This window comes from Rhipicephalus sanguineus, chromosome 7 (genome assembly GCF_013339695.2).
Source record: "Rhipicephalus sanguineus isolate Rsan-2018 chromosome 7, BIME_Rsan_1.4, whole genome shotgun sequence".
In the NCBI taxonomy this organism is placed as follows: Eukaryota; Metazoa; Arthropoda; class Arachnida; order Ixodida; family Ixodidae; genus Rhipicephalus; species Rhipicephalus sanguineus.
The window spans coordinates 131,638,776-131,663,894 of NC_051182.1; the positions used below are offsets into that span (position 1 = coordinate 131,638,776).

A 25,119-nucleotide genomic window follows, 5' to 3' on the forward strand; every position below is an offset into this window, starting at 1 on the left:
TTGAACAGGAAGACTGGGCTTTCGTGTGGGCAGATGGCGCAAGAAACTACTGCAGAGCAAGGTCGAGCAATGGAATAGCGATATGACGCCACCAGCCCCGCTCTTTAAAGGGACATTAAAGTGAAACAATGAACCGGTTTAGACTGACATATTGTACTGTGAGAATTCTAATGTCCTTAATATCACCAGAGCAGAAAATCAATGTCAAAGTTCTATCTTTAAATCTTGCGCCGAAATCTGGGCACGTGACGTCACTGATTTGGAGGTAAGTTTTTCGCATTTCGGTGACATTGGCTCAACGAAAGTTTCTGAAACTTGATACCTCAAGTCTACGGCCCGCTCAGGAGATAATGTACTGCATTTAGAATTTCGATTTGTCTTCGCCACCGGCATTTTCTTTTCGCTCGTTTTTCCACTTACCAAGCGTCTTCTCGCGGCAAACGCGGTGATTTTGGGATTGTGAGAGTAATTTACTAATGTGAGAAAAATCCTTTTTTCTCTGTAGTGTCCCGTAGTCATTGCGACGTTAAAGGGACTGTCTACCGTCCTTCATCGCTTTTCTGTTTTGTACCGCAATAGAAAGCGTACCGTCTGAAGTGTCCAACCTTGCAGCGGTTTCTCCGGAAAGTGAATAGAAATTTTAAAACAGAATTTTTCGATCTGCGTTCGATCTTCTTCCATTGGCGTGCAACATGCCCACAATACTGGTTGGTGGACGCGATGAAGATTGTAGTGCCGGTAAAAATTAAAACCGAAAGCACATGTGATTTCTGTAGGATTACTTTATTTTTGCTGAACCCTATTGTAATGAATGTAACAGTTGTTTTCAACGCGCGAGCGGTTAAATGAAGCCTTATTATACGACTACAGAACACCTGTTTTGCTGTAATCGCAGTCTATGCGTTTATTTTAGCACTGCTGCCGCAATCCAAGCCAAGTCGATTCATCAAAAAGATACAATAAATGCCGCGTCTGCACAGCGCAGCACATGTGAGACATCCTAACGACAATACAGCTGCACAGTACGACCAACGCGGAGGGCCGCATGGCATAGCGCATTAGTTGAAGCAGACCAAATCGAAGACGGCGCCACCGGGCGCCTTTTTTTGGATGCGTGAGAGAACAAAAGCAAAAAATTACTCTCTGGCGCAACCGAAAGGTGCCTCAAGTGCGTAAAACACAATTTCAAGCTACACATGTTTGTTTTTGAGCAAAACGAGTCTACCTGCGAGGATTTCTTGTCCCAGCAGTAGATTGAACCACATCGCCGTTGGGTGACGCTAGCGGTCGTTCTTTCACGATTTTCAACATCAAATTAAAAATATAATTCCTTTTTTATGGGGCAAAAGCATGCTCGTTGCCGCCGATGTGACGAACGGTCTTCTCATTTTCGCCACAATCAGAATTTTTTTTTTTTTCCGAGCGGCAGGCAGTCCCTTTAAGTCAGTGAGGCTGCTTGAATATTTTTTTCCTCTTCCATGCCGTCACGTCACTCTACCGCATGTGACGTCAGCCGCAAGTTCCGCTATTGCGCTCTTTAGAACACATTTCACGAAACTTCTACATAAGAAAGCCTCGCGTGTTTAAAAAACTGAACGGCCAAGCAAAAAAAAAGAAAGAAAAAATATGAAGCTATAGCTTCGCGCTATAGTGGTGCCAAGTTTGAAGGAAGAGCGGAGCTGGGGTCTGCCTTCCTCTTTTTTCTCTTTCTGTTTTTTATGTCTTTTTTTCTGTTTCTTTATTTCTCTCGCTATCTATTTCTTTCACGCTCTTTCTATCTTTTTTTCTCTTCCCTTTCTTTCTGTCTTTTTCTCGCTTCCCCCCTTTTTTTATCTCTTTCTCTATCTCTCGCTTATCCGAGTTATGGCATACCACGCCGGACAAATGGTCGCACGTGTTCTGGGAGCGAAGCAGAAGATGAAGAAGAGGACGAAGGGGGCGCGTGCCGGCCGAGTTACTGCGTTCATGATGGTGATAGTTTTTGTACACGACCGACGGCGTTTCTCCGAGCTTAAAGGGACACTAAAGAGCAAAACGATTTTTCTCGTATTAGTAAATTACTCTTTCACGATACCAAAAACACCACGCTTGCTGACAGAAGACGCTTAGTAAGCGAGAAATCGCGCAAAAAGAAAATGTGGGTGGCGACGCCACCTTGAAGTTTCCGCGCCGTTCGCCGTGACGTCACATATTTTGACGGCGCCTACTAGGGACTACGTAGTTCCTAGTCGGTAAAAATGAAGTACACTGACCTCTTACGGGGCCATAGCGTTAACATACCAAGTTTGAGGAAATTTTGTTGAGCCAATGGCGCCAAAATACGCTAAATGCGCTTTAAAACCCATGACGTCAAGCGTGAAGATTTTGGCGCGAAATTTTAAAATGAAACTTTAAACTTCATTTTCTCCTTTATTAATGCACCTATGATGGTGAAATTAACGGTATTATAGTTCTCAAAGTACAATTTATCAATCTAAACCGATTAATTGTTTCTCTTTAGTGTCCCTTTAAACAGCGCCGCTTTAAAAGCGCTTTATATTCAAGCTTGTCATTTTAGGAACGGCGCGGACGGTCTCACCTGTTCGTTCCACAAGGTAATATGTTGCGCTCCGTGTGTCTTGTGTTCCTTACTGTGGTGTCGTCTTGCGCTGTAAAAATACGGCAGTGTTTCGGGCCATTAACTTAATTAACAATTTCTAGTGCTTTCGTGCCGAAACCACGATTTGATTTTGAGGCACGCCGTGGCGGAGGGCTCCGCAAATTTCGACCGTCTGGGGTTCTTGAACATACAGCTAAATCTGAGTTCGTGGGACTCTAGCCTTTCGCCTCCGTCGAAATGCGACCGCCGCGGCCGGGATCGAACCTGCGACGTACGGGTCAGCAGCCGAGCACCGTAACCATCTGTATTACAGCGAGGGTTGTGTTTCGAGCCACGCAACGCGCCATATGCACTTTCGCGAATACCCGCGGTCCCGGAGCTGATCGATGCTCTGTGCGGAGCTAAAAAAAAAATAAAACGAGCACGTGCCGGATGCGCACGCCATGTGGCGAAATGAAAAAAAGAAAACGAGACAGAACAGTCGGTTCTGACGCACATGTTGCAGGGTGTGCTGTACTGTCTCCCGTAATGTATATCTGCGTGCATTCTTTTACGTTTAGAGCATCAGATAACGAATGACAAGTCATTTCCAGAGAAATCCACCGACGTTGAACACCTAAACCGGATCACGCTACGGAGTGCATGGACATTCGAGGAAAAGCCAGACGGGCGCAGAAAAGAAAAAAAAAAAGCCTACACAGCAATTATAATGAAAGCACGCCGTAAGTGATACAATGAGCAATCGCGGTGTAGCGAATGTTCTACGCGCGTGCGCTAAATACGATATATATATATATATATATATATATATATATATATATATATATATATATATATATATATATATATATATATATATATATATATATATGAAGCAAACACACGCGTTAGGATTAACTGTAGCTGTAACCAGTAACGTAGCCAGAATTTTTTTTACATAAGCAAAATTGAAAAATATCGGGGGAAGGGGGTTCCTGTAGTACATAAGAAACCCCATTAGTTCGAAAGTACAAAATTGGCCTGAACATTCGTTTCTTATTCAAGTGGTCATGTTTATGAGGCAAAATTGTTCACAACAAAAATGGCATGAACGTTCGTTTCTTATGCAAGTGGTCTTGTTTATGAGGCAAAATTGTTCACAACAAAAATGGCATGAACGTTCGTTTTCTTATGCAATGGTCTTGTTTATGAGGCAAAATTGTTCACAACAAAAATGGCATGAACGTTCGTTTCGTATGCAAGTGGTCTTGTTTATGAGGCAAAATTGTTCACAACAAAATGGCATGAACGTTCGTTCTTATGCAAGTGGTCTTGTTTATGAGGCAAAAATTGTTCACAACAAAATGGCATGAACGTTCGTTCTTATGCAAGTGGTCTTGTTATGAGGCAAAATTGTGCACAACAAAATGGCATGAACGTTCGTTTCTTATGCAAGTGGTCTTGTTTATGAGGCAAAATTGTTCACAACAAAAATGCATGAACGTTCGTTTCTTATGCAAGTGGTCTTGTTTATGAGGCAAAATTGTTCCAACAAAAATGGCATGAACGTTCGTTTCTTATGCAAGTGGTCTTGTTTATGGCAAAATTGTTCACAAAAATGGCATGAACGTTCTTTATTATGCAAGTCTTGTTTATGAGGCAAAATTGTTCACAACAAAATGGCATGAACTTCTTTCTTATCAAGGGGTCTTGTTATTAGGCAAAATTGTTCACAACAAAATGGCATGAACGTTCGTTTATTATGCAAGTGGGTCTTGTTTATGAGGCAAAATTGTTCACAACAAAAATGGCATGAACGTTCGTTTCTTATGCAAGTGGTCTTGTTTATGAGGCAAAATTGTCACAACAAAAATGGCATGAACGTTCGTTTCTTATGCAAGTGGTCTTGTTTATGAGGCAAAATTGTTCACAACAAAAATGGCATGAACGTTCGTTTCTTATGCAAGTGGTCTTGTTTATTAGGCAAAATTGTTCACAACAAAAATGGCATGAACGTTCGTTTCTTATGCAAGTGGTCTTGTTTATGAGGCAAAATTGTTCACAACAAAAATGGCATGAACGTTCGTTTCTTATGCAAGTGGTCTTGTTTATTAGGCAAAATTGTTCACAACAAAAATGGCATGAACGTTCGTTTCTTATGCAAGTGGTCTTGTTTATGAGGCAAAATTGTTCACAACAAAAATGGCATGAACGTTCGTTTCTTATGCAAGTGGTCTTGTTTATGAGGCAAAATTGTTCACAACAAAAATGGCATGAACGTTCGTTTCTTATGCAAGTGGTCTTGTTTATGAGGCAAAATTGTTCACAACAAAAATGGCATGAACGTTCGTTTCTTATGCAAGTGGTCTTGTTTATGAGGCAAAATTGTTCACAACAAAAATGGCATGAACGTTCGTTTCTTATGCAAGTGGTCTTGTTTATGAGGCAAATTGTTCACAACAAAAATGGCATGAACGTTCGTTTCTTATGCAAGTGGTCTTGTTTATGAGGCAAAATTGTTCACAACAAAAATGGCATGAACGTTCGTTTCTTATGCAAGTGGTCTTGTTTATGAGGCAAAATTGTTCACAACAAAAATGGCATGAACGTTCGTTTCTTATGCAAGTGGTCTTGTTTATGAGGCAAAATTGTTCACAACAAAAATGGCATGAACGTTCGTTTCTTATGCAAGTGGTCTTGTTTATGAGGCAAAATTGTTCACAACAAAAATGGCATGAACGTTCGTTTCTTATGCAAGTGGTCTTGTTTATGAGGCAAAATTGTTCACAACAAAAATGGCATGAACGTTCGTTCTTATGCAAGTGGTCTTGTTTATGAGGCAAAATTGTTCACAACAAAAATGGCATGAACGTTCGTTTCTTATGCAAGTGGTCTTGTTTATGAGGCAAAATTGTTCACAACAAAAATGGCATGAACGTTCGTTTCTTATGCAAGTGGTCTTGTTTATGAGGCAAAATTGTTCACAACAAAAATGGCATGAACGTTCGTTTCTTATGCAAGTGGTCTTGTTTATGAGGCAAAATTGTTCACAACAAAAATGGCATGAACGTTCGTTTCTTATGCAAGTGGTCTTGTTTATGAGGCAAAATTGTTCACAACAAAAATGGCATGAACGTTCGTTTCTTATGCAAGTGGTCTTGTTTATGAGGCAAAATTGTTCACAACAAAAATGGCATGAACGTTCGTTTCTTATGCAAGTGGTCTTGTTTATGAGGCAAATTGTTCACAACAAAAAATGGCATGAACGTCTCGTTTCTTATGGCAAGTGGTCTTGTTTATAGAGGCAAAAATTGTTAATTAAAAAATGGCATGAACGTTCGTTTCTTATGCAAGTGGTCTGTGTTTATGCGGCAAAATTGTTCACAACAAAAATGGCATGAACGTTCGTTTCTTATGCAAGTGGTCTTGTTTATGAGGCAGTATTGTTCACAACAAAAATGGCATGAACGTTCGTTTCGTATGCAAGTGGTCCTTGTTTATGACGCAAAATTGTCCTCATCATTCATCAAATTCTTCTTATCAGCGAAGTCACACACCTTTATGTTTACTTTTAGGTCATGTCCACATTTTCGACGCAAAAACACTGGTCTAGTCGAGTAAACCGGTTGACCGAAAACGTCCGTTCTACGCGTTTTTTCGGCGCACGCGATTAACCACAACCTAGCCGTATGCAGCTGCGGTCTCAAACTTCAGTCCTTTGCAAGTCGTGGACTGCCAAAACATAGCGATAGATATACTATACATCAGGGATCTCATACTCACCACTGCTAGCGGGCCGCACTCACAACATTTAGTCCCGCAGGGACCGGATCACTCTAGAAGGCGAAAATCACTGAAGGGGAAGTGACCAAAATGTCACCTAACGCTGCCATTTGACAGAGCGCATTTCCCATATCTCATATCAGGGGCGTGGGCAGAAATATTTTTCGGGGGGGGTCACCTCCTTGATCGAAGTAGGGACCGGGCAGGCAGATGTGGTCGAGTGTCATTTTGTGCTTTGTATGTCATGGCAAAAAAACCAAAAAACATCGGGGGGGGGGGGGGGGGCGTGGGCCTGAAGTGCCACCCCATGGCTACGCCAATGTCTCATATATGGATCATTTACGAAGGGAATTCGGCGTCAGGATCCGAGAAACATATCGATCCTGATGTATATAGTATGGATGAAATCTCGACGCAGATTCTGAAATATATACAGCTTTTGTTCCACGGCTATGTTTCAACACATGGTGCCGCCATAGGGTGCCTTACGAAAAAAAAAAATGCTTGAAACCAGTCCCTTCCTTGTAGCTAACCGGAACAAATCGGTATTAATCGCAACAGGCAAGTAAATAATGCTAGCACCATTTGGTATTGTCACGAACATTTTATTCCTTGTAAAGCAGCGGGTCGTAAGGGAAACGTCCGCGGGCCGCGTCTTTCAGACCCCTGCAGCTATATACATTATTAAAGGAGTACTGAAACGATTTTGAGTCATCGCAACGGTAACATTTTTCTTTACGCAGTGTTAACGCTCTCTAACACTAACACAGGGAGCCAGCGAAATCAGTTTTCTTTATTGCGGTATCTTCCAGACAAAATCTGTTGTTTCTTCATTCTTGCGTCCTCTTGAAGTGGTACTTCAGCTGGCTTACGTGCTGTTCGCAACACTTCCTCATGCTGGAGAATGTACTCGTACAAGTTGTCGCACTTCACACGGATGTTCAGCTATAAAGTGGCTAAAGCTCTTCGCAGCCGCCTCTTAGGTGAATGGGGGGGGGGGGGGGCGCCCCCCCATTCACCTTAGAGGGGGGGGGGCGCAAAGTCAGCCCCACACACTGACATAATAGGGAGGAGGGGGCGCAGTGTCAGCGCCATACATTGACATAAGTGGGAGGGGTGGGCGCTGCGACGAACCTCCCCCCCCCCTGAAAGGGAATCCTGCGCACGCCTATGGGCGTGGGAGTCGGGACAGTCCCGCAAAATCCGGGACGGTTGGTAACCCTAAGCCCAGGTGGCGAGCGTGGAACACTTTTTTTGCCAGAGGACGTCACGGGGCACGTCATCTTCGCACGAGGTTGCGGCTGACCAATAAACCCTCGCATGCTACCTATATACATATACATTGTGTGCCGGGACGAAGCCCTCTCTGAAAGTACGGAAGTAGGGGATTGTCCGAGGGGCTCGTTTTTCTGTATTATACAGAACTAATGAAAACGAAGTCACATTGCCCTTGCCCATAGGGGGCGCCGCGCCCCCCTCCCCTAGTCATCTAAAGGGGTATTCAGACGGAGGAGAAATGCTCGGGGGGTAAGGGCGGAGCCTAGTGACGTCAACTCGCGAGGAGAAGTCGCCACAAATGCCCCCCACTCACACGGACGGGGCGAACGGAGGGGGAGACCAGTGTTACCAGACTACTCCTGTGGCTTGTACCGCCCGTTTCACCAGCTGCTGACGACGATGACCCCAGCTACGGATGACCCCAACTGCAGACTGGACACCCACTGCCGCTCTCTGCAGGAGCAAGTGCAACAATGTGGCCAAACAAGAGCCAGAAATTCCGCCACATCCCCCACCGCCGGGGGATTGTTTGTCCTTTCGGGGAAAACGTCCCCGTCTCCTCCGAGGAGGCGCGGGGGGGTCACGCCCACTCGCTAATCCGTGACGTCGTGGTCACGTGATCCGCAACCCCCCCGTCTCCCCCGAGCATTCCTCCCCCGTCTGAATACCCCTTAAAGGGGGGCGCCAGTTCTGCCCCATGTCTTTAGTTAGTCCAACTTTTCAGTGATTTTTTTTAATGTGCAGCTAGAGTTACGGCCAGGCATGTGTTTTTGACGCTAATGGCTGCCGAGGGCTACTGACATTGCATTCAAATAACTGTTTACTTCCCACCTTTGCCCTGGGAAAATCGTGGACCAATAGCAGGCCGTTGTGAGAAACACGTCATCGCTTCATTTCCATTTTTGCATCTCCGTTGCAGAGGTTGTTTTCTTTTCGAACTCGGCAAACGGGAAGGGGAGAGGGGGGAGTGGCGCTGCGGTGCAACTTCGCCATACTTCCTATGCCCTTGCCGATGACGCTCTGAACACGTCGCGCATTACACGTACGCGCACTGGTTTCCTTGATAGCCTGACAACTGCGCATGCGCAGACACTTGTTCCTGCGTTCACATGCCCCTCAGCAGTGCGTTTCTTTTTTTTTTGGGGGGGGGGGGGGGCGGTCACGCCTATTTACCACAGCCCAGAGGGGATTATGGCAGCGCCCAGGAAGCCTTCTGTGAGTGTGCCGCAGAGTGTGCGTGCTGCAGTCTCTGGCGCTTCTAATAGAAAACTCCACGCGAGCCATTCACTCGATTCAGCCCGCGTAAATAGAAAACGTGCCACAAGAGCAGGCGTTGACGGGGTCCGTACGGGTTTGCGGGGATGGTTGGTCTCCGCACCCGGAGGACAAGGATGCCAGTAGCTGCTAGAGCGGTGTCGACGCGCTCGTGCAAACATCCGGAAAGGGTCTGTAGTTGAAAATGTCGAAAACACACAAACCGCCCAAAAAATAGAATGCGCCCGAGGTTGCTGTGAAAAACAAAAACGAGCCACAACACGTTCCGCAGTCGGTGCAGCGATCCAGCCATGTGACCTTGCCCCGGAAAAAATAATATACACAAGAACAGTGCCAAACTGAAGTCGAAAATTGGTCGGCAGTACGATCGACACGCGTTCTTTTGTCCCTTGCGCGCGTTTCCATCTGCGCATGCGCGCGGTCGCACATATCAGACGACACAGTTAATCCGCCATTTTTTTTTTCACGACGCCACGGCGCATGCGCCCTTCCCCTAGCGGAAAAGTCTCGAAACGTCTCTTCATATCGGAGGCTTTCCTTCTGGCAATACCGGCTGTCCCGGCCCCTACCAAAACTCAACCAAAATGGCAGAGGGCAGCAGAGGAAAATGAGAGGCGGATCGTAAATTCCCTCTGCGGGCTGCGCTATGTTTGGCTCACATTCTTACAGGAGCATCGACTACCGATCGGCAGCATTTTCTGACCATGTTAAAAATAATCTGGGGGACGCTTAAGTTTCGCCTTCAAGAGTTGAACGAGATAGCAATATCCGGCCCTATCCTCATCGTGCTTTATTTCGCTTGTCAGTATGTTCAGTCGCCCGGTCTCGCACACTCGAGATACCTATTCGCCGCGAGATCGGGCTACAGGTGGCAGCACCGTCGCAGCGTTTGTGTGGATAGGCGGTCGGTGGCGCGTATACAAATGTACGAAGCGGCGCTTCGTCGTAGGCGGTTTGAGTCGATTGTCGACGAATAAAGCGCGTTGACTGCAGCCTAATGGTGATGCATACGCCCTCCATTGCCACATTAATGCACGAAACCGGCCTAACGTTCCTATTACGCGTGAGACAAGCGCAATCTGCCAATCAATGGGGTACTGGCCTTCGGTCACATTCGTGTTTCGCAATTTGCTCGATGTTTTTTCTTACTTTATTTGCACGTGTTTAAATTGTGTTTGCCGATACCACAACATAAATAGTGTTGCGCGACTGAGTCAATTAGGTATTTACTTCTTGCTCTAGCGGCTATAAAAAAAAGGAGAGCCTGTATTCCTGCGTAAGTAGATGAAGTAGAACTTCGTGCATTCTGCTTTTTTGTTTGCATGAATAAGCGTACTGCTATAGAAATGCGTGGCTTCAGGTCTTTTTACCACTAACCGCCTCTGCAGATGCTAGTTCATGCTTTGCGGTAAAACAAGTATTTACAAATCACCAACACTTCACGAGATGGCGTCGCTAAAATTCTGCATTGACACCTCGACATTTAGTACGTTTTTTTCCCGCTTAGGACGACGCCAAATGCACTATGTGATGTGCTTGAATGCCAAAATGCCACCCACATTGAAATGATTTTGGCGAATGGACGGTACGATGGTTAGACATAGCGCCCTACCGACACCTGCATGCACTCACTTATTAGAGTGCATACAAGTCTCGTGAGGCGAAACGCTTATGTATATCGTGTAGGCATACTTACAAGCATTTGATACTGTGCTAGCACAACGGAATAAGTTGTAATCTGAGGACGTGCATGACGTACGCACGAAGGAGACATCCACACCACGGGGTTTCGTCCGCTCGCCGTTAGGTGCCGACTCTGCTCGATCTCGCGGCCAACAGTACCCACTACGTGTAAGAGAATGCGCGCACTAATGTGTATGCCCTTTGTAATGGGTGGCATGCTTTAAATCAGCAGCAATTGCACGCGATACTTTTTCGAAGTTTCGATGCACCCACTACGTGTCCGTAAGGGAAAATGCGCAGTAATGTGTGTGCATTTTGTAATGGGTGGCCGGCTTTAAACCACCAACTCGTTATGTAGTTCCATGGTGCGACGCCCAATGGCAATATACGCTTTTACCCCCTTTTACTGCGATATTACACCTTGTACTGTGACACCTGTACACAGGACGCTTACGTTTGTGAAGCATTAAAGTTACTTTCAGTGCAGTTCCAAGCAATGCAGTGGCTCTAAGGTAGAACATCTGCTTGCCACGAAGACGGCCCGAGTTCGATTCTCACTCGAACCTAAGATTTTCATCTTTCTCAATTTTTCCGTCACGGACAAGATGATTTTTCGCTTACAACCAACGACGCCGACACCGTAATTTCTGCGGAACGAGCTCTTTAACGCTATCGCGTTAAAAGGTGTTGCTTAGGGGGTTGCACCAGGAGTAAAGCCATTGCTCTAGAGAATGCATTTAAGTCCCCCTCAAGCAACTAGTTCATGTATAGAAAAGATTCAAGGCCCAACGGAAACTTCGATGAGCAGTCTTTATTCACAATTGAACTGAAATGATCATTCGGCATACAAATCAGCCTTCTCGTGTTTCAACTTGCGTTTTGCTGCAACCCGACAGACATTACAGAGGGAGCAGACAATACAGTCGTGCATGCAACATGGAATGGTGACATCCCGAGAGTCATTTATTCCAAGCTCGGAAGAACAAAATCAAACCCACTTGCGCGCCCCACAACCGTCGACATTAGCAAAAAAGAAAAAAAGTGAAAACATTCCCGTTTTTTTTTCTCTCCCATGCAGTTTCCGCCCGTCCAACACAGGATGTGCAAGATGCCTTCATTTCGGCAATACAAAAACAAGCAAGAAAAGTCATTCCCTCTACGACTCATTCTTATCAAACAAGCCTAAACAACGAAATCAAAAAGAGCGATCGATAAACGTTGAATGCCACGACCCAAACAAATGAGAAAATTAGGCGCACAATCCCCTGTCTACGTTTTCTCTGCACGGTCACACGATAACCACACACACTTCTCTTTCTGGTCAAGCACCCACAATGGGAACAGTGGCCGATGAAGGCATTCGATGAAAAGAAAGACTTGAATGAGTCGGGTATTTACACTTAACGAGAACGGAGCGATGCATTAAGCGGGCAGAAGAGCGTGCACAGTTTAATGTAGCCCCCCCCCCCCCCCACAAAAAAAAGAAAGGAAAATTATGAAGTGTAGACTGTTTGGGATGTTTCCCATGTGTGCCACAATGCCGACGAGAGACTTCGAGGGTTAAGCCACGGTGGCGGAACATTACGCGAAGGAAAGGGTGAAAAAACTGACTCATCGAAGTGAAGAATGTCACAAAAAAAGGAAGAAAAAAAAAATGAGGATCACTGAAACAAAGTGTGCGATTGGTAACCTAGAAAGACGAAAGCACGCCTCGCAAGAGGATAGGCAGGTGATAGCCATTAGCTACTACTACCAGGTGCCTGTTCCAAAAACGAGGCACGCAATAGAAGAGAAGGAAACGTAAGGGGACGACACACACTGATGCTCTTGTAATATAAAAAACGATAGACAATAAAACCTTGACGCAACTTTTTAAGTCTCTTTCTTCGTCTTCCCCGCCTGCCTAGGAAAAAGCTCCACAAAGACGCGAGAGATGCTTTGCTTCAACACAACTCATTCAAATGGGCATCTACGACATTAATTAGCATGAGGAGGAACATACGAAAAGTGGGGAGAGACAGAGACAAAAAAAGAACTAATAGTGATGTGAAAAATCGGCAACCCTTTTACAAATGTGTGTTTCAATGAGGGCTTGTGATGGTAACAATGGCTATGGTGTGGGGTTCGTGGTGGTGGCGGCGCATCTTTTCGTCGTCTCACATTTGCCTTTCTACTGGTTCCCCGACCGGTAGAACTGGCCACCGGCCGCCGCGTTGCCGCCCCCACCACCGTACTGGGTGCTGTAGCTGTTGTACTGAGCCTGCTGCGCCATCTGGTAAGCGGCTGGCCCGCCCTGTCCCGCTGCGACACCTTGCTTCTGCTGTGCCGCACCGCCCGCCGTCTGATAGGCGGTGGTGGGGTACGTCGTGCTGTAGGCTTGACTGCCGGCGCCACCACCTCCGTAGCCGGCCTGTTGCTGCTGCGCGCCCGTCGAGTAGCCGCCTTGCTGGGACATGTACTGCGCCTGCTGTTGCTGCGCAAAGGCCGGGTACCCGCCACCACCGCTACCACCCTTGTGTTGCTGCTGCTGAGAGTCTTGCTGCTGTTGGCCGTACGCGTTCTGAATGTATGCGAAGGCAGCTGCAGTGGCTGCCTGAGCACCTGGCGTCTGCCGCTGTTGTGAGTTGCCGGATCCACCGCCGCCAGCAACAGGAGGTCCAAACCGTGACGTACCACCGCCACCACCTTGAGACTTGGGCCCGGCACCACCGCCGCCGCCGCCGCCGCCGCCACCACCAGCAGCACGTTGCTCGCTGGTATAGTACCCAGAAGCCATCTGCTGTAGGGTCTGCTGCAAACCTGTGGGTGCCGAGGCGGATCCTCCGCCTTGAGACTGCTGCTGCTGCTGCTGCCAGTCTCTGTAGCCGCCGCCGCCTCCTCCTTGGCCGGGGTTGCCAGACTGGCCGTAACCCCCAGAGCCGCCACCTCCACCGTAGCCGCCACCAACGGGGCCCCCTCTTCCGCCACCGCCACCCCCCTGTTCGTAGCCGTCTCCACCGCGCTGGTCTTCGTAGCCGCCGCCGCCGCCGCGACCGCCGTAACCACCACCGTCGCGGCCGCCCCTGCCGCCGCCGCCGCCTCCTTGGTAACGGGAGCCGCCGCCGCCGCCACTCTCGCTATCCCGGTCGTCCCAGCGTCCACCACCGCCGTTGCTACGTTCGCCATAGCCGCCGCCGCCGCCCCGGCCTCCCCCACCGCGGTCGCCGTAACCACCGCCTCCTCGCTCGTCGTCGCTGCCGCGGTCCCGGTAACCTCCCCTGCCTCCGCGGTCACCGTAACTGCCTCGTCCGCCCCCACCCCGATCTCCTCCGTATCCGTAACCGCCGCGCCCACCACGGCCGCCGCCGCCGCCTCCTCCCCCGTAGTCGTCACCACCCCTGTCCCCGTAACTGCTCCGGCCACCGCGGTCTCCGTAACCGCCGCCTCGGCCTCCCCCACGGTCGCCGTAACCACCCCCACGACCGCCTCTGTCTCCGTAGCCTCCGCGACCACCCCCGCGGTCGCCGAAGCCTCCCCTGCCTCCTCCCCGGTCGCCGAAGCCCCCGCGACCGCCGCGGCCGAAACCGCGCCCCCGGCCACCGCCACCGTAGTCGTCGCGGTCCCGGAATCCTCCTCCTCCTCCTCCGCGGCCCCTGAAGCCGCCCCCTCCGCGGCCACCGCGACGGTAGCCTCGGTCGCCGCGGTCGCGATCGTCGTCTCCCCAGCGGCTCCCGCCGCCGCTGCGCCGGCTGCGCTTCGAGGAGCTTCGGTAGTCGTCCTCGGACGAGCGGCTCCGCGAACGGCTGCGCGAGTAGGACCGCTTGCGGTCCCGATCGCGATCGCCGCCGCGGTCCTTGTCGCGATCCTTGTCACGGTCCCGGTGGCTGCTGCTGCCGCGGCCGTGCCGCCGGTCATCGTCGGACGAGCTGTCAGAGTCTTCGTCGTCTTTGTCGTCGTCATCTCCGCCGCCTTCCTTGCCCGTTGGCAACGGGGGACCTGTGGGATGAAAAAGACGGCAGTGCATCCGCATTCAGCAAAGGGTTTGCACATCGGCCATAGATGCCGTAGTTAGATCGTGCACGCCAAGTTGAGCTGCACAGCAATTATTAAACGCGAAGCATTTTTTTAGCAAACCAAAGGCACTTTCTTCAGAAACCACAGCGCACTACACGAAACAATGAGACAAGATGAAGAGTGGACAAGCGCTTGCCCCGTCTTCATCTTGTCTCGTGTCCGTGTTTTGCTCCATAATTTATGAAGTACGATGAACTACTAACATGCCCAGATGTCCTCCCTTCCCAAGGCATTTTTCACCGTTTCTGCCTGTCTAGCCGCATACATCTGGTTGTTCTGGTCGTCTCCTTTACTTGGTGTATACCGCAATCAGCATAGGAGGACATGAGTGTATGAGGAACACAACATGCCCGTCGCTTATGTCCCAAAACCCTTTCCCCCGGATCCCACGCATTGCAACAATCAATTCCATGTGAGGCAGTCAACGACAAACTTACACAAAGACACTGATCCACATTATAAGACGTGGCACAAGGCAAGAAAATGTGGCATACGCAGCTCCACATTGACTGCTTCGCACGAAATCGATTGTCACAATGCGTGAGGATCTGGGGGGAAAGGGTTTTGTGTAGTCAACAACAAAAGTTTGGGCACGTGTTGTGCCCGCCCAAATACAAGCTTTTACGACTTTTCATGCCTAGATTGTTGCAAGCAGCAGCCATGCCCTGGTAGACACGTTTGTTCGGACTCCTTCCTTTAGGTGTAGCCATGGCTGTGGGTGGAGGAAATTTGTAAATGTGCAGCGTCGCAGCATAATTCGTAGAATGATACGCTGCAAGGAACTGCCTTTGAACAGGCTTTCAAAAGGCAGCCATGGAAATGGGTTCAAGACAGCTGGATGCCCTATCCCAGGATTCTCAAGCTCACCTCAGCTAGTGGGCCGCAGTCACTAAATTTAATCCAGTGAGGGCCAGACATTGAAGATCGAGGTGAGGGGGTGGGGTGAACAAAATGTCACCTAAAGTTGCCACTTGAAAGAACGCATTTCCCATTTCTCATATATAAGATAATTTCTGAAGGGCATTTGGCGTCAGGATTCGAGAAACATATCGGCACTGGCCTCCAGAATGACTCAAATGTGGACGCCGATTGTGAAATATAAGAGATTTTGTTCTGCTGTTATGTTTCAACACATAATGACCGCATGGGATACCCCACGAAAAAATAATGCTTGAGACCAATCCCGTCCCTGTAGCTTACCCAAACAAAGCGTTATTAATCGAAATATGTGAGTAAATAATGCGAGCACCATTTAGCAAAGTTAAACATTTTATTCCTTGCGAAGCCACGGGCTGCTATCGAAACGTCTGTGTGTTTCGAGACCCCTGCCCTAACATATCCCAATAGCAAGTCTAGCTGGCACAAAATTAGTAGTCTGACCCAATTCACACAAATTATGAGGTCAGCACCTTTAATCGCCCTCAGCTCCCTTGATACAAAGCGCCTTGCTTAACCTTTAGGAATGGTAAAAACGCACCAGAGACAGAGACACAAAGAAGGCGCACACATTCGCACACACATAGCGCTACTTCTAACCGTTTATTTTTGAGATCCTTGTACTACTTATATACGTAACAAAACTGAGCACATTCGATGCGAAGGAGTAACAAAACATTACAAGGCAACATTTGAGGCAGTTGATCTTGGCCCACCAAGAAAACTGAATTCTTTTACCGTGAGCGTGACAGATGGCATGCTAATGCACTTGTCACCCATCTTTTCTATCTCCCCTGCTTTTATAATCTTGCACATTAACTGATTCCCATTTCAACCCGCAATTCTGTATGTGTTTCACAAAGGACTGTCCTGGTTACTAGCGACGCTAACACTTTTAACTTTAAATGCACGTCTATACCCCAAAAATTGGACGGGAAGATGACATCCGCTGTAGCTCAGTAGTAGAGCATCGGACACGTAATTCGAAGGTTCAGTCCCTGCCGGTGGCAAGTTACTTATCTCTTTGTCCACTTTACTTTTTTTCACATTTACACCATAATTACTACAAATAACATCCCCTATACTTTCCTTGGCTTTCTTGTCTGTTAGTTCTAATTAATGTTGTGTCTAGCAAAGAAAAACGAGCCCTTAAATTCCCCTTCTTTCGTTGATACAAAGGACAACAGCCACACTTCTTACAATGCATTGTCCCTGTTCCTAGTGCGCCTTTACCGATCTTCAAAATGAACTACCAACGTGCCCAGATTGCAACCTTGGTGAACTTCATGCCTTACTTTAATTGTGGTGCAAATTATGTGCTCTAGTTGTGGCCGAACTGCTAACGTAATGATAAAAAAAAAAAAACATTCGAGGGCTCTGCTAAGATGTAATATGTCAAAACTCTGGAGACTTGGCAAAGAGACGACGATCCTACCTTTTCCTTCGGCAGCAGATTTCGCCCACTCTTCCAGAGAGACGAGTTTCTCGTTGGGCTCCAGCTCTGCGCTCCGCAACAGGTCAGCGAGACCGGGGGCGTGTCGACCCTGCACGTTGGTCAGGTAGGCGTACACCTTGGCCACCTTCAGCGTAGGCGCCGTCTGACGCAGCAGGTGGGCAAACTCCCTTGGCGATGCCGGGAAGTCAAACATGACCAGGTTCTTCACCTCCTCCTTGCCTGCATCACGCGTCGGCGGAGAAGGTGCACTCTTCAGAAGATGCTACCGTGTACGTGTTGACATAACACGGGAGCTCAGTTACTAATATGAAAAGCTCAACTAGGCAAACATTATCTGCCTCAGTTGTGCCTTTCTGCCCTCTTTAAAGGGACACTAAAGAGCAAAACGATTTTTCTTGCATTAGTAAAGTAGTCTTTCACAATACCAAAAACACCACGCTTGCTGCGAGAAAACGCTTAATAAGCGAGAAAACGCGCAAAAAGAAAATACAGGTGGCGACGCCACCTTGGAATTCCCGCACAATTTGCCGTGACGTCACATATTTTTGACGGCGCCTGCTTGGGCCTTCGTAGTTCCTAATCGGTTAAATCGAAGTACATTGTCCTCTGAGGGGGCCAGAGACTTGGCATAACGAGTTTCTGGAAATTTCGTCAAGCCAGTGGCGCCAAAATATGTTAAATGCTCTTTGATATCTTGTACGTCACGAATTACAAAGTGTGGCGCGAAATTTAAAAATGAAACTTTGAACTTGGTTTTCTCCTCTAATAATAAACCTATGGTGGTGAAATAAACTACACAAGAGTTCTCCGAGCACACTTTATCAATCTAAACCAGCTCATTGTTTCTCTTTAGTGTCCCTTCAATCAAACACTTCTTTTGCCTCGCGTTTATTGCCCAACGAATTGAATGCCGCAAGAGTTTCTCAAATCCATCAAGTGCGAGCAGACTAACAGGAAATTGTTGCACACTTCAAGCACTTTCTCTCGTCTCTTGTCCCAACGAGCGCGCTAGAAACTACATCAGTGCGCATGTGCGCATCGTGACCTTGAGCGTACGTCGTGAAATGCACTCGGCTCTCCCCCGATGCGATCCCCCCCTGCACGCTACTGTTGCTACGCTGGCATGTGGCAAGAAGGGCATCTAACCCCAACGTTGCCCCTGATTTCTGTCAGCTACTGGCCAACAGCAGCAATCTGTTGTTTGAGAGTATAAAGCTGGCACACCGTCCACAGAAGTGAGTGAAGACGGGGCTTCCGTTTGGAGAGGGAACTTGAGGAAGTGGCAACACTGCGCTCCGCTTGTAAATTCCATGTGCCACGCATGACTACAAAATTGGGCTGAAATGTTTACAGCAGTGGTTGCTGTTTGTAAAATGCTGCTCTTTCACCAAGCCTGGCTGGTGGTTCGGACCCCTTTAGTTATGCTTCAAGTTTGTTAAAAGTGGTTTTTCTTTTTGCTGATACCCGCGCTTTTGACAAACTCATAGTACAGCTAAACCCCTTTATACGAGGCACTTGAAATGCGGCCTCTCGAGACGGAAACGTAAAAATTAAATTCCGGGCTTTCACGTGCCAAAACCAGAAGGTGATTACGAGGCACGAAACAGCGGCCACTGGGACGAGGAATTGAACTCGCATCCTCAAGCTTAGCAGCCAAGCTACCACGATGGCAATATGGGAACTCTCATGAGCACTATGTGGCCTAAAACACGAGCCGCTTCAGTGGGCAGAGATAATGATGCGCCTTAACGGTAGCACTGCAACATGCAGAAAGAGAATTAAATGGGGTCTGTGGATTGCATTCTCTGTTTCGAAAGTGGGCATACCACATCTGCTCACGTTGTCACAGAACAGTGATGACAGCGGCTCACAATACTACAGGCAGCATTCTTGGTCACTCGTGAAAGATCGAATCACTGCCATGACATCTTGCACGTATGAACACCTGTCATGTCAAGCGAATGATGACAACACTCCTGTCACAGTGACAAGACAAACACTTAACACTGCTATGAATGATGCTAGCTGTAGATGCAGAGTCGAGAGCAAAATTCTCGAGACCATGTGTTAAACCGCATAGCTGCGCTTTCTGCGCACAGGCCTCCTTTTCTACCTTCTAGTGCGCTCGTTTGCTTACTTCAAAGACACGAACACCGCACCATGGGTTGAAGTAGTGCAAGGCATCATTCTGCAGTCGCCGTGGGAGCACCCGAGCGACAACATCGGAACAAAAAATGGCTTGTTTGTACAAACAAAGTCTTTATTGTCACGTTACCATCACTTGGTGATTATACATCGATGACAGGAATTGGCACCTCGCACTCTCCCTCGCGTTTTCATACGAGCACGGTTGAAGCAAGCAAACGAGCAGGGCTGGAAGGTAGGAAAGGACGTGCATGTTCCGTACATGCTCTCGAAGTTAGCCGTGAAACCATTCAGAAGGCGCAGCGATGCAGTCTGGCCCGTGCTCCCATGGTCTCCAGAACTTTGCGCGAGACTGTACTTTGTGCTAGTCCCATGAAAGTGAAATTATCTCTGAAAGGGATTGCCCGAGAATGTTGCCCCAGAGCACCCTCATCATAACAGCTTTCGAGCCGTGAATACTTCACTCAGCCTCTAATGCACTTGCAGCAACAGTGGAGCGCTCTAAGGAGGCATCCATGTGTATGCAGCGATTGAGTAACGCAAGAGGCAATGTTGCAGTGACAACCAATGCGGATGTCATACTGTGAGAAAAAAAAAAAAAAAAAGGTAGTGAAAATTTTCTGTTGCATTCCAAATAAGCGCACCACTGTCAGCAGTCTACCAGTAACGCGAAAGCGTGCAGACTGTCGTCGCATGCACACAGCAGGTAATTAAGCCCCGTGCTGATACGATCAAGCTTGGTGTGTTTGTGCTCTTCGCGAGAATGAACACACCGCCCATTTTTATTGCAATCGGCCCGCATATCCCATCAGTTGATTAAACAACCCAACGAGTTCTGCGTAGGTGACAAAGGCCGTGACTGTCCTGTATAATCTTGCTGCATTAAAAATGAGCATTGATGTTATCTTGATGCGGCTGCACTTAAAGGGCCAGTAAACAGGCTCAGACTTTTTTTTTACATCTCCCAAACAATCTCGCCAATTCGTGGTGAAAACCATGGCAATCACACTTTATGAACAGCACAGCGCTGCGCCCAGCGGAGCGCTGTGCTGTTCGAAAAGCAATTTCTACGTCCCTCTCCAGCGCCTGTTTCCTTACAAAATTATATTTAGACAGTCTACAGACTGTCGAAATGGATTTTTGTAACGGTCCAATCCTCCTTGTACGCGAAGTGACGTAATCTTGCCCATGGGCAACATTACGTTGCACCGGCTTCATCGATTGCTTCTCTGCAATACGAAATGGCATCTTGGCCCTGCGGTGATGCAGTTTCGGCTGCGCATATACTGCGCTTCTTCGCCGTGCCACTAGGGTGACCCTAGCGCCTCTCTGAAAAGAGCTACACGTGGAGGAAGCCTTGCTCGGTCGTTGGCTTCATGCCCATGGCGGAATCGCTGACGTCGTGTTACACTGCCGAAGTGGGCGTGGTTGCGACAATGCGCTACGCCTACTCCTCCTGGCTGCCAAGAAGGGTGGCAAGGCTGAGTGAGGAACCGAAACCGGCTGAAGCGGGTTGTCTATATACCCTCTAACTTCATTATTACAGCCCTTATTCGCAAAATCCTTGAAGCAGCATGTTCACATCGTACCAAGTGCGCAGTTATAGCTTCATCGCACATTTCGGACTGTGGGGTTGTTTACTGGCCCTTTAAAATAGAATATTCATACAACGACAGTGTACACAATTAGCTGTGCAGGATGATTACTCACGAATTCGCCTGAGGTAATGAGTATGCTTTTGAAGGTATGCTAAAAAAAATAAATAAGAAAGAGGGCATGAAAAAGACACCAACCTTACAAGTTAAAGAGTACCACTAAAGTTACAAACTTAAAAAAAAAATAAAATAAAATAATATATGATTCACAGTTAAAAAAAAAAAAAAGGACACCGGACAAACAGTTGCAATCCACCTTTTTCGTTTTCCTGTGCTGCCCTCTGCCATTTTGGTAGGGTAGGGGTCGGGACAATCGGTATCGCCAAAATGAAAGCTCCCCCCCCCCCTCGACATCAAGAACCATTTCGCGACTCCTCCGCTAGGGGAAGGGCACACACGCTGCGACATCGTGAAAAAGGCGAATTGAACATACAGCTCACAACATCGCTTTATTAAACGAACCTACATACCAGAATTTGGCAATGAATTAATAATAGCGTAGCGAGATTAAAACTGAACCATCCTTGTACACTTTTTGAGAACATGCACAGTTCAGGAGAAGCTGCAAATACAGTAGACTCCTGTTAAACGAAAGCTGAAGGGACCAGGAAAATATGTTTCATTTAACAGGAGTTTAGTTTACTGACAGATAAAAGGGGTGCAGAATTCAAGCACAAAACCAATCATGTTAGAGGCAGTTGTTCCATTTAAGCAGCAATTTCTTTTAAGAGAGTTTCGTTTACTGAGAGTCTACTGTATTCTGGGGTTCTTGAATATTGCCTTGAATATTGTCATTTCAACAGCTTAGTGAAAAATGAACTTTGTTACAAGCATCAGCACGGTGCCTAAATTTCATGATCTAGCACCAAACGCTGACTACAGCACAAACTTGAACGCCGACTTCTTATTGTTGATAGGAGAATCTTACTGAGCTTACAGCTTCACTAGAGATTTATTTATTGCTTTTTTACGGCATATGTGCACATGTGGTTATACAGTAGAACCCCGCTGTTACGTTCCTCACTGCTGCGTTTTCCCGGCTGTTACGTCGTTTTCCGCCGGTCCCGGCATAGCTCCCATAGGATACAATGTATTGGGAACCCCGCTGTTACGTCGTAACTGTCGGACCGTTCCCGTATGATACGTCGCGAAGTGCGCTCGTAGCCGACCGAGTGACTACCAAAGAGAGCGGCCATGGTGCATTTTCACGCACTTTGGCCTCGTTTGACCGTAATATTAGCCGCATGAGAGGCGCAAGCAACAGAATCTTTCAATTGATGCAAACAAAAGCATGGCCTTCGAGATTGACATTTACTATTGACAAAAGCATAGCCTCTGAGATTTGTATTGCACCAACATGGCGTGTATGACGTAATTGCTTGCAAAAGCAAGGCCTTCGAGATTGGCATTCACTTCTGCCATCGCGTTGGCGTAGACTCATCATCATCGTTATTTGTCGGAGAACGGGAGGAGTTCGAGCTGGTTGGAGCTCGCGTGGTCGTGCGTGCGGTTCGCGGTCGGACTCGCCGCGCCGGTCGTGATTGCGTGTGCTTAGTTCTTTCATGCCTACAGCTGTTGGTGTTAAAAAAATCACATACGTTGATTACATTTCTGTGGATGAGGCCGTCCTAAGCTCCGCGTTTCTATCCATCGACTAGATCGTGGCTGAGCGCGCCAATTTTCGTGCTGCTCGTAAGAATTGAAATAAAATTCTGTACCACTAAATATTTTGCCGTTTTTCCTGTTTTTCAGCTCTTACGTTTCCCGTCTCTTACGTTTATTTCCTACGGTCCCTTCAAAAACGTATCAGCGGGGTTCTACTGTATAATATAAAGATGGTGGCCAGAAGCCCTGCACGTGGCCTGGCACACTGGGCACATGCCACTCCACTGAAATTCCAATCTACAATAAGGATACTTCGCATAAAAAAACGTGTGGCAACATATGCGTGCCCAGCCTGCACTTCAGTCAAGTGACGAGCAGCAGCTGAAAGCTGCATACATTATTGAGTTCTAGTTTGTCTACAAGCATCTTAGCATTCGTGGATTACATGGATGGATTCCAGGGGCATAAACATGAAGGACGGGGTGGTGGCGCACAGTCAACTAGACAAAACACAGAGCTATTCCTTTTTTAACTTTGCCGCTATGCTATTTTGCTGCAGCGACACGATCGCTAAAATCTTGTCTTTCTGATCTTTTCTTTTTCTAGCAAGAACACTCATCGAGTAAAAATCAAGGTGTCAATTACCTTGGTTAGGTGCATCAGCTCTTACAACAACTGACCGGCAACCCAATGTAACGTAAAAGCCCTGGCATATAGCAGAATATGAGACATGCCAAAACTTTTGTGCTTGAATCACTGCAGAGATTTGATCCACTCTCAGATGTGCGTTAAACTACATACTGCTACTTCTTGCACACTTTTAGACAAACCTTGGTAAGGGAGAGGTCTAGAAAAGATGGCAATTGATAAATCAGTAGGCGATTCTCACCGATATCCTTAAGCGTTGCCGCCGTTGCCACAAGCAGCTTGACCTTGCCAGACCGGAAATCTGTTAAGGGAAAAAAAAAAAAAGAAAAGAAAAAAAAGAGAGGTTAGTAGCCCCAAGTTAAGCCTTTTAACAAAGTAACTCACTATGAGAACATAGAATAAACAACAAATTCGAATGAGCAGACTTTAGCGACTGAATCAGTATTGAGGGCAATTACTCTTAAGGCAACGTCTTCTCACATGGACAATATTTTCTCAAGCACTTTTCTCTGTGACGTTCACTTTGTCAACTTCGCCTGCTTTGGCACTTCCTGCTGGGAAGATATCCTGTCAGGAAGATATCCTGGAAGTCAGGATATCTTCCCGACTTCTGGTGTAAGCAGGGTCCACCCGTAACCGCCCCGAGTTAAGCAGGGCCTGTTACTTGCCTTCTGAACTCCTGAGCGAGCAGGGCCCGTTTCAAGATATCGCCTGAACTGGCTACATTCACAATTTCAAGTGTGAGCAGGGTCCATTTATAACTACTACCTCAGGAGCAGGGTCCATTTTTACCACCAAGTGAGCCGGCTCCACTCCTAACTTCCAGCTGAACGTTTTCTATTCCTATTTTCCATGATGAGCAGGGTCAATCTGTAACTATGCACCTCATGTCCATTTTTATTATGGGGCGAGCAGACTCCATTCCTAACTTCCAGCTGAACGGCTTCCATTCATATTTATCATGGTGAGCAGGGTCCATCTGTAACTACGTCATGAGCAGGGTCCCTTTTTACTACCGGGTGAGCAAGCTCCATTCCTAACTTCCAGCTGAACAACTTCCATTCCTGTTTTCCATGGTGCGAAGGGTCTATCTGTAACTACCTCATGCACAGGATGCATTCCTAGGAACTTCCTAGGGTGGACAGGCTATATTCCTAACTTCCAGCTGAACAGGCTCCGTTGCTATTTTCGAGCATGAGCAGGGTCCAATATAACTTCTGAATTAGCAGGGTCCATTCCTAACTTCTGAGGTAAGCAAGGTCCATTCCTGTCTTCCAGGGTGAAGAATGGACACCACAAACAGTTTCAAGATCTTTAAACACTACTGATGTAAAGAAGAAAAAAAAATTGCAGTACATAAACTCACCTTTCACAACAGCATCCCGATCTGACGCCTTTGACCTTCCGCGTCCAGCGATCAGCACGTCAGCAGGGAAACTGCAATACAAACCAAGGTATTCTGATACCACTGCTGCACAAGAAAAAAATGTGCAAAAAACTGGAGAAAACAAGATAAAAAGCATTATGAGCGTTGGCACTTTCTGCGCAAAGACTGAGCATGGAGCACTAGCGCTGAGAAGAGCCACTTGCACATAAAACCAATAAAAGGGCCACTTATACGTGACTACTTCATTCACGCCTGGTAAGGGACACTCACTCTTTGCTGTCGACCGACTTCTTGGTGTTTTTGGCCTTTCGCTTGGTCTTCACCACGATGACAGTCTGCATAAAAAACAAGCAAACGAGGAAGCGACCAGAGGTCGCAGAGATGCCGTGCAAGCGGGAAACGCGGAAGAAAGAAAAAGATGCCTGCCACAGCGTTGGATCCTCCTCTCGCAAGAAAAAAAACTGGGCAGTACGAATTCATTGTTTTTTGCGTTGATGCAATATGGTAGACTAGTTATTAGCGAGACTACTGTGTCCACTATCCACATCAATGTAAACGAAAAAAAAATAAATAAAAGACGGGCTAGAGTTCAGTGCCAAGATGAAAGTTAAAAAAGGTTGGTCTTGCAATTAAGATT

At 47.4% G+C, this 25,119-nt stretch overlaps 1 protein-coding gene across 1 annotated transcript in view; it reads right to left on the reverse strand.

Annotated features, from left to right (window-relative positions):
• Window positions 1–11,527: 11,527 nt before the first annotated feature.
• The window catches only part of LOC119399962 (uncharacterized transmembrane protein DDB_G0289901), a gene marked incomplete at its 5' end in the record, with an annotated part of 30,207 nt that continues 16,615 nt past the window's right edge, over window positions 11,528–25,119 (reverse strand). Inside the window, 5 exon segments of the mRNA XM_037666867.2 lie at window positions 11,528–14,572; window positions 17,022–17,261; window positions 23,337–23,396; window positions 24,462–24,532; window positions 24,753–24,817. Of these exon segments, the coding sequence (XP_037522795.1) occupies window positions 12,768–14,572; window positions 17,022–17,261; window positions 23,337–23,396; window positions 24,462–24,532; window positions 24,753–24,817 (2,241 nt within the window).